The 13,789-nt window shown below is 39.2% G+C and overlaps 1 protein-coding gene across 1 annotated transcript in view; it reads left to right on the forward strand.

Moving 5' to 3' along the window:
• The first annotated feature begins 5,789 nt into the window (after positions 1 to 5,789).
• Positions 5,790 to 13,789, forward strand: part of PLA1A (phospholipase A1 member A) — a 72,782-nt gene continuing 64,782 nt past the window's right edge. Inside the window, exons 1-3 of the mRNA XM_007943923.1 lie at positions 5,790 to 5,796; positions 7,548 to 7,749; positions 8,126 to 8,132. Coding sequence (XP_007942114.1) covers positions 5,790 to 5,796; positions 7,548 to 7,749; positions 8,126 to 8,132 — 216 coding nt within the window. The remainder of the gene's footprint in view (positions 5,797 to 7,547; positions 7,750 to 8,125; positions 8,133 to 13,789) is intronic.

Below are 13,789 nucleotides of genomic sequence, written 5' to 3' on the forward strand. Positions count from 1 at the left end.
AGAACCAACAAGATTTGGGTGGCACAAGTGATTTGTGCTAGAGCTCTGGCGGCGTAGTATCTAAGGCATTTGACTGCTAATCAGAAGGCTAGTGGTTCAAACCCACCAGCCACTCCTCAGAAGGAAGGTTGGACAATCTACTTCTGTAGTGATACTGCCTCAGAAACCCAAGGAGGGGTCGCTATGAGTTGGTCTGACTCGATGGCAGTGAGTTTGGTTTGGTTTGGTAACTAACTTAAAGGTTGGCAGTGCAAACCTATCCAATAGAGCCATGGAAGAAGGTCCTGGTGATCTTCTGTAACCATCACAGCTAAGAAAACCCTATGGAGCTGTTCTACTCTGTAACATATGGAGTCACCATGAGTCAGAATTGACCTTGATGGCAATGGATATGGTCATTTTGAGTTTTAGGTGGAGTGTGAAAGAAAGAGTCAAAGATATCTCCAGGAAGTTTGACCCAAGAAACAGAAAGTGAGAACTGAGTTGCTAACAATGTTCTTATTTCTTTAATTTCTACTATTATCTTTATTATTTCTTTCTCTATCTTTAATTTGGATTTACTGTGTTGCCCCTTTTCAACTTTCTGAGTTAAAAGAACAGTTTATTTAATGTCTTTCTCTTTTTCTCTTTATTATTGGTATTTAAGGTTATACATATCCCCCAAGTACTATTTTGCCTACAACACACACTTTTTGATATGTATTAACTTTATTATCTTAGTATTCTTAGTATTAGTATTAGTATTAGTTCTTAGTATTCTCTAATTTCTATTGTGATTTTTCTTTGACCCATACTTTATTTAAAAGTGTTTTTAAATTTCCAAATGTATTCAATTTTTTGTTATTGATTTCTAATTTTACTTCATTTTATTCAGATATTGTCTGGATGATACTGATTCTTTGATGTTTGGTGAAGCATGTGACATATGTGCATTTAAAAGGTCTCTGAATTCTCTATATCTAATGGATACAAACTTTGTACATGGCCAATAGAGAAAATTTATTAATTTGTATGGTTGAAATCTACTATATCCTTTCTAATTCTTTTTCTGTCCTTTGATGTATGAAATCTTCCAATCAGTTTCTACTTGTATCTGACTCGACTGCAGTGAGTTTTTTTTTTTACTTGTAATTATGTTAATTTTTACTTTACATATGTTGAAGCTATATGGTTAGGTGTATTCAAGTTTTAATATTTTTGTATTTTCCAAACAAATTATTCCTTTCATCATTTTAAAATTACCCTCTAATTTTGTGATAATGTTTATTTACATAAGTACATTTTTTCCTAGTATTAATATTTCTATACTGGGTATCTGGGATTAGTGGTTTACTTTCAGTTCTTTTGTGTGATTAATTTTAGGAGTGCCTCTTGTAAACAACACATTGTTGGATTTTTTAAATTTGTGTGTGTGTGTTTAATCTAGTCTAAGAGTTACTCTGTTTTAACCAGTAAATTTATAGACATTTGGATTATTAATATATTTCTATCATTTAATTCTGTGTTTCTTATTTATCCTCCCCCTCCTTTCATCCTCCTCTTCCTGTGCAGTGGCTTTTTATTGGGTTTAATACATTTTCTTTTTGCCTTTTACTATTTCACATTCTAATTCTATTCTTCCAATTGTTCCTCTTAAAATATTTTAGCTGTGTACCTCAATTAACACAGTTAAAGCAATCAACAGTTTATATTGTCTTTCTGAAAAATAACCACCAGTTCCCTTTGGATTGATTCCAACTCATGGAGACCACATGTGTGTCAAAGGAGGACTGCTCCATGGGGTTTCCAGTGGCTGGTTTTTCAGAAGTAGATCATCAAACCTTTCTTCAGAGGTGTCCCAGGGTGGACTCCAGCCTCCAGCCATTTGGCTCCAGTGTGGTGTGCCTTCCAGAGATTCCTCCAGAACAATCCAGGCATCTAAATTCCATAACAAATACACACAAACTTGTTTCATACGATTTCAGCTCTGTTTTTTTTTTTCCATTTGGGTAAAAATTTGCAGAGCAAATTAATTTTCCATTAAACAACTCATATACATTTTGTTTTGTGATGTTGTTTCAAATCCCCTCTATGTAACAGCACTTGTTCCACTTCCTCCTTGAGTTCCCCATTTCCATTAGTCCTTCTTTCTTGTCCTTTCCTGCCATCTGAGCTTTGTTATGGGCAAATGCTGCCCTTTTGGTCTTGGGTGATTGATTGTTCTGAGAAGTACACTCCTCCCTGGTGTTATTGTTCACTTTACAGAATTGGCTGAAAGTTTATTCCCAGGGATGGGTTCCGTTCCAGGCTTGAAGGATGTCTGAGGGGAATCTTGGGGATTTCACCAGTCTCTATCAGACCAGTTAGTCAGTAAGCCTTGTCTTTTTTGATGATTTTGAATTTTGTTCTACATTTTTTTTCTCCCACTCTGTCTAGGACCTTCAATTGTGATCCTGATTAGAGTGGTCAGTAATGATAGTGGGATACATCTAATTCTTCTGGTCTCAAGGTAGTGCAAGCTGTGTTTGCATGGTCCATTAGTCCTTTGGACTAATTATTTCCTTTGTGTCTTTGATTTTCTTCACTCTTCTTCGGTCCAGACAAGTAGAGACCAATTGCTGCATCTTAGATCGCCACTTGCAAGCTTTTAAGACCCTGGTTGCCACTGAGACTATGGCCCCTAGCTGCCCTTCAGGTCTGGAATTGAACCCACACCTGTGGTTTCCAGCCAAACAAAAGACAGGCATATGAGTTAAACATTTACCTCAACTAGATGCTTTCCTTGGAGACAACAATCATGGGAGAAAGAAGGGCTGCTTATGCAAGGGAGACAGCTCAGGGGGCAGGAGTCCATGGAGGGATGGACACAGGGAAGAGGTAACTATGGGGAGGAAGGGGGAGGAGAGCTGTTGCATTGTGGTAAACTGTAGTCAATGTCATGAGACAAAGTATATGTGAACTGCTGTATGAAAAGTGAATTTGCTCTGTAAATCTTCATCCAAGTCACACACACACACACACACACACAAAAAGACCCTGGTTGCTACTCACCAAAGTGCAGACCACTGTCTTTGTGAACTATGCCAATTGACTTAGATGTCCCTTAAGACTGTGGTCTTAAGTACCCAAGCCCAGTGACTCATCTTCTCAAGGTGTTTTATTAAATCTAAGAAGTTTTCAAAACTTTGCCCTTGTATGCTCTACTATATTCTTGGATATATTTTCATATGGATATATGGATATAAATAAATAGAAACATCAACTGCCAAGACAGTGTGCACTCCTGGGTGTACTTCTATTAGCCTTCCCCCATTTGTTTGAGTCACATATCTAACTATGCATCTACTCATAGATTATCGTTTATGCTTACTGGGTCTGCAGGATTGTGTATGTAATAGTATTGACCTTTGTTGTTTTTTTTTACTCTTATGTACCTCCCAGTGTCTTCCTTTGTGTGGGTCATGTTGTGCTGACCTCCCCTTATTGCATACTGCCTTTCCATTCACCTGAATTAATGCATGTCTACTCTTTAGTTAGTGATTTTTAAGCTTCACCTTTTTTCCCTTGCCCCAAATTAATCACATGATAATTATTGTTTTATATAATTAATACTTATATTGATTAATGTGTATATTCATTTCTTTATTCATTATTTTTTCTTGCATTTCACTTCTACCTTCTGGAAATGAGCTTTCTTCTTCATTAGTATTTATTCAGTTAGGATCTATGGGTGGTTAATTTTCACTCTTTGAATATGACTTTATTCCTCCTCATTCTTAGACAACAATTTAGCTAGGAATGGAATTCTGGGTTGAAAATTATTTATTTCCCAATACTTATATTCTCTAAGAGTTAAAATGTTGTCAGCTATCAGTTGTCCTTTTGTGGTTACTTTATAAATTTTCTCATTATGCTTAGTATTCTTCAGTTTTACCATGGTATGTCTAGATAATAAGATTTATTATCTTTTATCTTGCTCATGACTCATTTTATGTCTTCAATTTGAGAATTAATGTTTTTATCAATTTTAGAAAGTTCTCAGCCAGTATGACAGAGTGATTGAGAGTCCCAATCCTGGAAGCAGATGTCTGGGATGTTAAAATCTAAGCTTATTCTCAATCGTTATTAGCTATGTGACTTTGGGCAGATTATTTAATACCTCTGAACCTCTGTTCTCTCACTTGTAAAAGAGAAATAAGAACAGTACTTGTCTTTCAGGAATATTATGTAAGATTAAATGAGATAAAACATAAAAAGCAAGTATAGTTGTTTCTGGCATACAGTAAGTACTATAAGAGTTAGAATTAGCTGTTCTTATCCTTTCTAATGTTGCCTTCCCTCCATTCTCTATCTAGAATTCTAATAAAATTTAAGTTAGTCTGTCTCAATCTGTCACCCAAGCTTCTTAAGCTTGCTTTTGTATTTTCCTGTTTATTTAGTTCTCTATGTATCCTGTTCTGGATGATTTCCATTTCATAACTCTAGCTTTTTTGTGGGTCTTGTTTTGTTCACATAATTGGGATCATCTTATATATGTACAATATTACAACTTACCTTTTTTATGACTAAGAGTTTCTCATATTACAAAATTATTTAATAAATATCTCATATATTCCTTCTAATTGCTTCATAATACTCCATCATCTCTACTGTGATATATTTATCTTCTCCTCTATCCTCGAAATGCAATTCTTTGATGATGCTCTCATCTCAAAGTTCTAGAGTTTTGATTTTTTTATTTAATTTATTTTTTTTAAAGAATAATGTCTACCAGACTAGGATCCAGTACTGGGATTGAATGTGATGAGTCTCTCTGCTTCTTTAAAATTGCTTTGTCTAAGACATTCCATGGGAGCTCTGGTAGCATAGTGGCTAAGGCACTTGACTGCTCACCAGATGGCTGGCGGTTTAAACCCATCAGCCACTCCTCGGAAGGAAGGTTGGGCAATCCTACTTCCGTAGTGATACTGCCTCGGAAACCCAAGGAGGGGTCGCTATGAGTCAGGGCTGACTCGATGGCACATAACAACAACAACAAGAAGAAGACATTCCATTTTTTTGAAACTATGTTTATTTCTTGTTAACTAAAAATGAATACTTCTTTTGGCTAACAAGCCCAAGTTTGACAAGTATTACTAAATATTACTAAACAACATGGCAGACTACTAGTTCAAGTTCAGGATCAGCAGGAAACATGGTAAGCTGCTAAATGAAGACTCAGCTACATGCAGCGTCCAAGCGTGCCAAAAAGCTGCAGAGACCTTTTTCAAAACTTCTCCTTATATACTGGAAGCAGAACACATCCCAGTCTCAACATGGGGAATGACAACATCCAGCTGCCTGGCCACTCAAAACCAAGCCCAGCCAAGTTGACACATAACCCTAACAACCACATGTTCCAGAATAGATGAACCTCAAAACCATTATGTTAAGTGAAAGCTAGACACAAAAGATCATATACTATATTATTACACTTGTATGAGATATTCAGAATAGGTAAATCCAATAGAGACAGAAAGCAGATTAGTGGTCATCAAGGGCTAGCAGAGGGAGGAAGTGGGGATAGACAGTTTAATAGAAAAGGTGTTTTGTTTTGGGGTGGCAAAAAAATGTTTTGGAACTACATAGAGGTGGCAGTCATACAACATTGTGAATGTTCTAAATGCCACTGAATTATCCACTTTAAAATAGTTAATTTTATGTTATGTGATTTTTACCTCAATGAAAAATAGAGAATAAAAGAGAAAAAAGCCAAAGATAGAAGAAGGCACATGAAGTAGAAGAATCAGGCACAGAGGTGTATCTAAGCTATGGCAGGTATGACACAGGCCCTGGGCACCTCTTGAAGGAGTGCACCACTGAGCAGTTTCTATTGGCCATCACAGTTTCCATCACCAGCTGTGAGAGATCATTCAGCAAGTTTAAACTAATTACCATGGATGCTATTTTCCATAGACCCACCTCTGGCCAGGCATCTCCCTCTCTCTCTCATGTACTCTAGGAGCTCATGCTGCAGGTGGGAGAACATAGGCAAGCTGTACTCTCAGAGTGGACCTGACTCCACAAGTGTCCAAACCTGCTGCTCAGAAGGAACATGCAAGAGGCTGGGGGACAAGGTCGGGGATTCAGAAGCACAGAAGATGAGAATTCTGATCCACCTCAGCGATGCTTTGGAAGATCTTACCACATAACATATTCTCAAAGGAAGGAGTTCCCACAATCCCCTCCTAGCACCACATCCTAATGCACTCCAGATCCACACCATTGTGTATGTGCTTCTCAGATACCTCTGAAGGCAGGTAACCCTTCCAGAAACCTAAAATTTCTGTCTACCTCTGTGATGGGGCCTGCAGAAACCAAATCTGCAACCTGTACCTGTCGTCTGAGCTTGAAGTATGGGTTTGTGATGAATGGTTCTGTGAGGAGCTTAGTTCTATAGCGATATGCTAGGTAGCTACTAACAGCACCTGACATTGAGCTGTGTGTTGGGGGACAATGTGTGCCCTGTTGCTCCTTCAGAGTTTTCCCTGCAGGATGCTCTGGGAGTCAGGTTTATCATTCATAAGAGTAGATATGAGGTGGGATGTTGGATGTTGCAGATGAGTCAGGATTTCAGCTCCCTGGGAAGCAGGAGTTGCATGCTGCCTTTTTTCTATTCAGTATTTTAAAGGACCTTTCAATGACCTTAACCAGAAAATATTTAGTTTCAAAGATATTGATTGTAAAGTGCTATACAGAAGGTGTAATTGGTTAAGGTTCTCTACCATCTGGCCAGGAAGCCATGGACTGGGCACTGGAAGTCTATGGAATGCTTCTGGGCTGTTCATAAGGACAGCAACTGATTAAGTTAGGGTAAAGTGACTCTTACAGAGGAACCATCTGGAATGGGTTGTCCAGAACAGAGTGAGTTATTCCCCAGGGTGACTGCTCATTTCATTGCTCAGGATTCTTAGATATCCATCTCACATGGCTTTTAACCTCCTCTAGGTGAGGAGCTCTGGTAGTGGATAAGGCATTGGGCTGCTAACCAGAAGGTTAGTGGTTCAAATTTACCACCAGCTGCTTTATGGGTAGAAAATAAGGCAATCTACTTCTGTAAAGAATTACAGCTTTGGGAACCCGATGGGGTTGCTATGAGTCACAGTCAACTTGATGGTAGTAGGTGGGTAGCACAGTAGTTAAAGCTGGTAACCAAAAGATCAGTGATTTGAACCCACTGGTCATTCCACAGGGGAAAATAAAGAAATCTACTTCCATAAATGTTTACAGCCTTGGAAACACTATGGGGCAGTTCTACCCTGTCCTATAGGGTCACTATGAATCAGAATCAACTCAATGGCAGTGGATTTAGTTAAGCAACATTCATATTCTTCTCCGGTATTTTATTCTTAGGCATGAAAAAATACAGATTTTGATTGCATAAATGATACAGTCTTTAATAAATGTCAGATTATTACACTAGCTGATGTATAATAAACTTCTTGCCTGTAAGCCCATTTCTTCCTTTCTTCCAGCCTAAGAACAGGTGACCTCACCTTGGACAGTTTTCATTTTTTTTCCCCCCACAGGAGATATACCTTCTACCCATCAGTCAAAGTGTACTGACTTCCAGAATGCCAGTTTCCTCAGAGGCACCAATCTCAGAGTCCAATTTCTCCTCTTCACACTTTCAGATCCTAGCTGTGGGCAGCTAGTGGAAGAAAACACTGACCTCCAAAACTCTGGGTTTAATGTCACTTTGGGAACGAAACTACTTATCCATGGATTCAGGTGAGAGCTAACCAACTATTGGGATCTATTTCCTCAGATAAGAACTAAAAAGTGATCATAAACTTAGCTTAGTTCTCAGCTAAGAACTAGAAAAGAGTAAGGGAAGGAATGGATTTACTGACCAACACATGTCTATCCTTCACCTCCTACTGTCTTTGAAGGTATTTCATATCACATACAAATGCATTGTGTCATTGATTATTGTTAGTAATTTACATTACTCCTCCACTCAGTCTTGTCTACTCACTTACAAAACAACAAATATGTGTGACCCTGTGACCCTGAACAAGCCACTTGAGCACATGGCACCACGATTTCCATATCTGAAGAAAAGGAGGTTGTAGGGATGATCTCTGTCGTCCTTTCCTCCCTGAAGTGTGATTGTATGATGCATCTTGGCCAGTGAAGTCATAGGCTTCCTGCAGTCACTCAGTGGGTAACAGCATGGTGTTTTCACTCATAGTTTTACTTCTTCTTCTTCACTTCTTCCCTGGTTTTATGACCTAAGGAACTGGTGTCACTTTCATCATACCCAGAGATTCCTTTTTCTCAGAAATTAGGCACTTCTATAATTTTTATATTCTAATTGTTTTCTAATATGTAGTCATTGAGAACTCAATTCCCCCAACCTTCCCTCAAATGTCTATCTCTAAAGCCCACTGAGAAGGTGATACACAGAAAAGGTTGCTGGGAAGAGAGAAGGAGAAGGTAGTGAAATAGCAAGACTCCAGAGCAACTGGAGTTGGGGCATTCAGTGAAGAGGTAGAAACAAAGGCGTTGCACAGAGAGGATCACCATCTCTGATTTCCGGTTTCTCTTTGCCTCTTGAATCCTTGTATTCCAGGAACAAAGCTAAATACTTGTTTTGACATCTCTTCTTGCTCTTGTGCCAAATCTCTTCTCTAGCAATATTAGATCTAGCCCTATCCATTTTCTATTTCTTAGCTGAGTATGAACTGCCAACCCAGGAATAGCTAATAAAGCTGGGGATTGTCAGGCCAGTCACTCTGTCTGGTTCTTAATCCCATGAAGCCACATCCCATGGTACATGCCCAGTCCATACTCCTCTGTCCACATGACTACACTCTGAGGGTCTCTACACCTTGAGTTACTGTGTTTTGATGTCCTAGATAGAGTGGGAGAAAAAAAATGTGGAACGAAACTAAAAAACATAAAAAAGGCCAGGTTTACTGGTCACATAGAGACTGCTAAAACCCACAAGAATATGGCCATGAGTCACACTTCGGGCCTGGAATTGAACTCACTCTACAATTGTGGTTTAAAAAGGGTTACAGGATTTGTTTTGGGGCTTGATCACAAGACTATGTGGTGGTTAGGGTATGACTCATGACCATGCAGCCCAGAGTCATACTCACCAAGACCCCAACTCTTAAGTTAAAACTAAAAACCAAACCAAACTCACTGCCCTTGAGTTTGATCCAACTCATAGTGATCCCTCCTTGGGTTTCCGAGGTGATATCACTACAGAAGTAGATTGCCCGACCTTCCTTCCGAGGAGTGCCTGGTGGATTTGAAGTACCAGACTTCTGGTTAGCAGTCAAATGTCTTAGGCACTACACCAGATACAAAAAAAACAAAACATGAAAGCCAACCTCACTGCCATTGAGTTGATTCCCACTCATAGCAACCTCCATTGAGTTTCCAAGGTTGTAAATCTTTACAGAAGTAGATTGCCCCATCTTCCCTCTGTGAAGGGGCTAGTGGGTTTGAACCATCAACCTTCTGGTTAGCAGCCAAATGCTTTATCCACGGTGCCACCAGAGCTCCTTTAAATTACATAATATGCAGCTATTTTCAGTAAGTCATTAAAGACACACCTAAGCAAGTTCTCTAGTTCTTTGTGTAACCCTGAGGGCAAAACTGCCCCTCTCTGGGCTTGCCTCTAAAAAAAACAAAGCCAAACCCACTGCCACTGAGTCAATTCTAGCTAATGTTATTTTTGTTGTTACGTGTGGTTGAGTTGGCTCCTACACATAGTGACCCTATGTAGAACAGAACAAAATATTGCCCATTCTTGCACCAGCCTCACAATCCTTGCTGTAGTTGAGTACATCGTTGCAGCCACTTTGTCAATCCATCTTATGGAGGGTCTTCCCCTTTTTTGCTGACCCTCTACTTTACCAAACATGATATCCTTCTCCAGGGAATGGTCTTCTGAAAACATGACCAAAGTTGATGAGGCGAAGTCTGGTGATTCTTGTTTCTAAGGAGCATTCTGGCTGCACTTAATCCAAGACAGATTTGTTAGTTCTTCTGGCAGTCCATGGTACTTTCAGTATTTTTCACCACCACCACAACTCAAAAGCATCAACTTTTCTTCTATCTTCCTTATTTATTGTCAAGCTTTCACATGCATACGAGGTGATTGAAACTATGGCTTGGGTTAGGCACACCTTTAGTCTTTAAAGTGATAGTTTTGCTCTTCAGCCCTTAAACAAGGTCTTTTGTAGCAGATTTGCCCAGTAAGATACGTCCTCTGATTTACTGACTGCTGCTTCCACTGGTGTTGATTGTGGATCCAAGTACTATGAAATCTGACAATTCAATCTTTTCTCCATTTATCGTGATGCTACTTATGGGTCCAGTTGTGAGGATTTTTATTTTCTTTATGTTAAGGTGTAATCTGTACGGCAGACTGTAGTCTTCAATCTTCATCAGTAAGTGCTTCAGGTTATCCTCACTTTCAGCAAGCAAAGTAGTGTCATCTGCATATCACAGGTTGTTAATGAATCTTCCTTCAATCCTGATGCCACATTCTTCTTCATATAGTACAGTTTCTCACATTATTTGCTCAGCATACAGATTGAATAAGTATGGTGAAATGATACAATCCTGACATACTCCATTCTTGATTTTAAACCATGCAGTATCCCCTTGTTCTGTTTGAACGACAGCTTTCTGGTCTATGTACAGGTTCCTCATGAGCAGAGTTAAGTGTTCTGGAATTCCCAATCTTCACAATGATATCCATAATTTGTTATGATGCACATAGTTGAATGCTTTTGCACAGGCAATAAAACACAAGTAAACATCTTTGTGGTATTCATTGCTTTCAGCCAAGATCCATCTGACATCAGCAATGATCTCCCTTGTTCCACCTCCTCTTCTGAATCCAGCTTGCATTTCTGGAAGTTCCCTGTCAATATACTGCTATAACCATTTTTGAATTATCTTCAGCAAAATTTTACATGCATGAGATATTAATGACATTGTTTGATAATTTCCACATTCTGTGGGATCACCTTTCTTTGAGATGGGTACAACTATCGCTCTCTTCCAGTCAGTTGGCCAGGAACCTGTCTTCCAAATTTCTTGGCATGGATGAGTAAGTGTGTCCAGTGAGGCATTTGTTGAAACACCTTAATGGGTGTCCTTTCAATTCCTGGAGCCTTGTTTTTCACCATTTCCTTCAGTGCAGTTTGGACATCTTTCTTCAGCACTGTTGGTTGTTGGTCATATGCCATCTCCTGAAATAGTTGAACATTGCCCTATTCTTTTTTGTACAGTGACTGTGTATTCCTTTCATCTTCTTTTGATGCTTCTTGCATCATTCAATATATCGGCCATAGAATTTTCAGTATTGCAACTCGAGGCTTGAATTTTTTTTTCAGTTCTTTCAGCTTGAGAAATACTGAGTGTGTTCTTCCTTTTTGGTTTTCTAACTCCAGGTCTTTGCACATTTCATTTTAAAAATTGACTTTGTCTTCTTGAGCTGCTTTTTGAAATCTTCTGTTCAGCTCTTTTATCTCGTCATTCCTTCCATTTGCTTTAGCTACTGTCCTTTCAAGAACAAGTTTCAGAGTCTCTTCTGACATCCATTTTGGTCTTTTCTTCCCTTCCCATCTTTTTAATTACCTTTTTGCTTTCTTCATGTATGATATTATTGATGTCATCCCACAACTCATCTGTTTTTCTTGTCATTAGTGTTCAATGTCTCAAATAGATTCTCCAGATGGTCTCTAAATTCAGATGGGATATACCCAAGGTCATATTTTGGCTCTTGTAGACTTGTTTTCATTTTCTTCAACTTCAACTTGAACTTGTATATGAGTAGTTGATGTTTTCTCCATAGTCAGATCCTGGCATTGTTTTGGTTGAAAGATACTGAGCTTCTCCCTCACCTCTTTCCACAGAGGTAGTCAATTTGATTCCCATCTATTCCATCAGATGAGGTCCATATATGTAGCTGCCATTTATGTTGCTGAAAAAAGATATTTGCAATGAATAAGTCATTGGTCTTGCAAAATTATATCATGCGCTTTCTGGTGTCATTTCTAACACCAAGGTCATGTTTTCCAACTACCAGTGAATTTTCTTTGTTTCCAACTTCCACATTCCAACTACCAGCAATAACCAATACATCTAATTTGCATATTTGGTCAATTTCAGACTGCAGAAGTTGGTAAAAATCTCATTTTCCTGGTCTTTGGCTTTAGTGGTTCGTGTGTAAATTTGAATAATTGTCATATTAACTGGTCTTACTTGTAGGTGTATGGATATTATCTTATCACTGACAGCACTGTACTTCAGGACAGATCTTGAAACATTCATTGTGATGATGAATGCAATGCCATTCCTCTGCAATTTGTCATTTCCAGCATGGTAGATCATATGACTGTCTGATTCAAAATGGCCAAAAACCAGTCCATTTCAGCTCACTAATGCCTAGGATATTGATCTTTGTGCATTCCATTTCTTTTTGACAACTTCCAATTCCTACACTCATACTTCATACATTCCATGTTCTGATTATTAATGAACGTTTGCAGCTGTTTCTTCCCATTTTGAGTAATGCTCCGTCAGCAAATGGAGGTCCCCAAAGCTTTACCCTATCTATGTCATTAAAATTTAATTTAATTAAAATTGACTCTACTTTGAGGAGGCAGCTCTTCCCCAGTCATATTTTGAGTGTCCTACAACCTGAGGTGCCCATCTTCTGACACTATATCAGACAATATTTCAGGGCTAGTCATAAAGTTTTCCAGTAATATATCAGATAGTGTTTCAATGCTATTCATAAGGTTTTCACTGACCAATTGTTTGAGAAATGGATAGCCCCTTCCTTCTTCCCAGTCTGTCTGAGTCTGGGGACTCCCATTGGGTTTCCAAGGCTATTCATCTTTACAGAAATAGATGGTCTCATCTTCCTCCTACAGAGCAGCTGGGATGTTTGCACCATTGATCTTCTGGTTAGCAACCAAATGCTTACCCAACACGCCATCAGAGTTCTTTGGACTCGCCTTTGTTGTTGTTGTTATGTGCCGTGGAATCAGCCCTGACTCATAGAGACCCCTGCTTGGGTTGCCAAGGCAGTATCACTATAGTAGATTGCCCAATCTTTCTTCCGAGGAGTGGCTGGTGGGTTTGAACTGCCAGCCATCTGGTTAGTGGTCAAGTGCCTTAGGCACTATGCTACCAGAGCTCCTACTATGCTACCAGAGCTCCTTTGAACTTGCCTAGGAGTTGTAATCTACTGTTAATCACACTTTTCCTGAGGGCAAACTGCCCTGCCCTAGGCTTGCCCCAGACTTGCCTGGTTTTAATGATCAGAAAGAATATAAATGACATCTGAATTTTCCTCTAGACTCAAAATGGAATTAGGACTCTCACAGTAGACTGCAGCTTTCCACCAAACAAATGCTTTAGAATTTAAAGTCTGTAGGGCATTTGACTGCTAACTAGGAGTCTGGCAGTTCAAACCCACCAGCCACTCCTCGGAAGGCAGATTGAGCAATCTACTTCAGTAGTGATACCGCCTGGAAACCTAAGGAGGGGTCGCTATGAGTGGGGTGGGGTCCGATTCAATGGCAGTGAGTTTGATTAGGTTTAGAAACCCATTCTTACTTAATCAGCTCCTTTTATGTTTCAAAAGAGATTGATTCAAGATATACACTACACTAACACTGCCTCTGGTAACATAGTGGCTAAGGCACTTGACTGCTAACCAGAAGGTTCAAACCCACCAGCCACTCCTCGGAAGGAAGGTTGGGCAATCCTACTTCCGTAGTGATACTGCCTC

This window comes from Orycteropus afer, unplaced genomic scaffold (assembly GCF_000298275.1).
Source record: "Orycteropus afer afer isolate SDZICR_OR568_19922 unplaced genomic scaffold, OryAfe1.0 scaffold00114, whole genome shotgun sequence".
Classification (NCBI taxonomy): Eukaryota; Metazoa; Chordata; class Mammalia; order Tubulidentata; family Orycteropodidae; genus Orycteropus; species Orycteropus afer.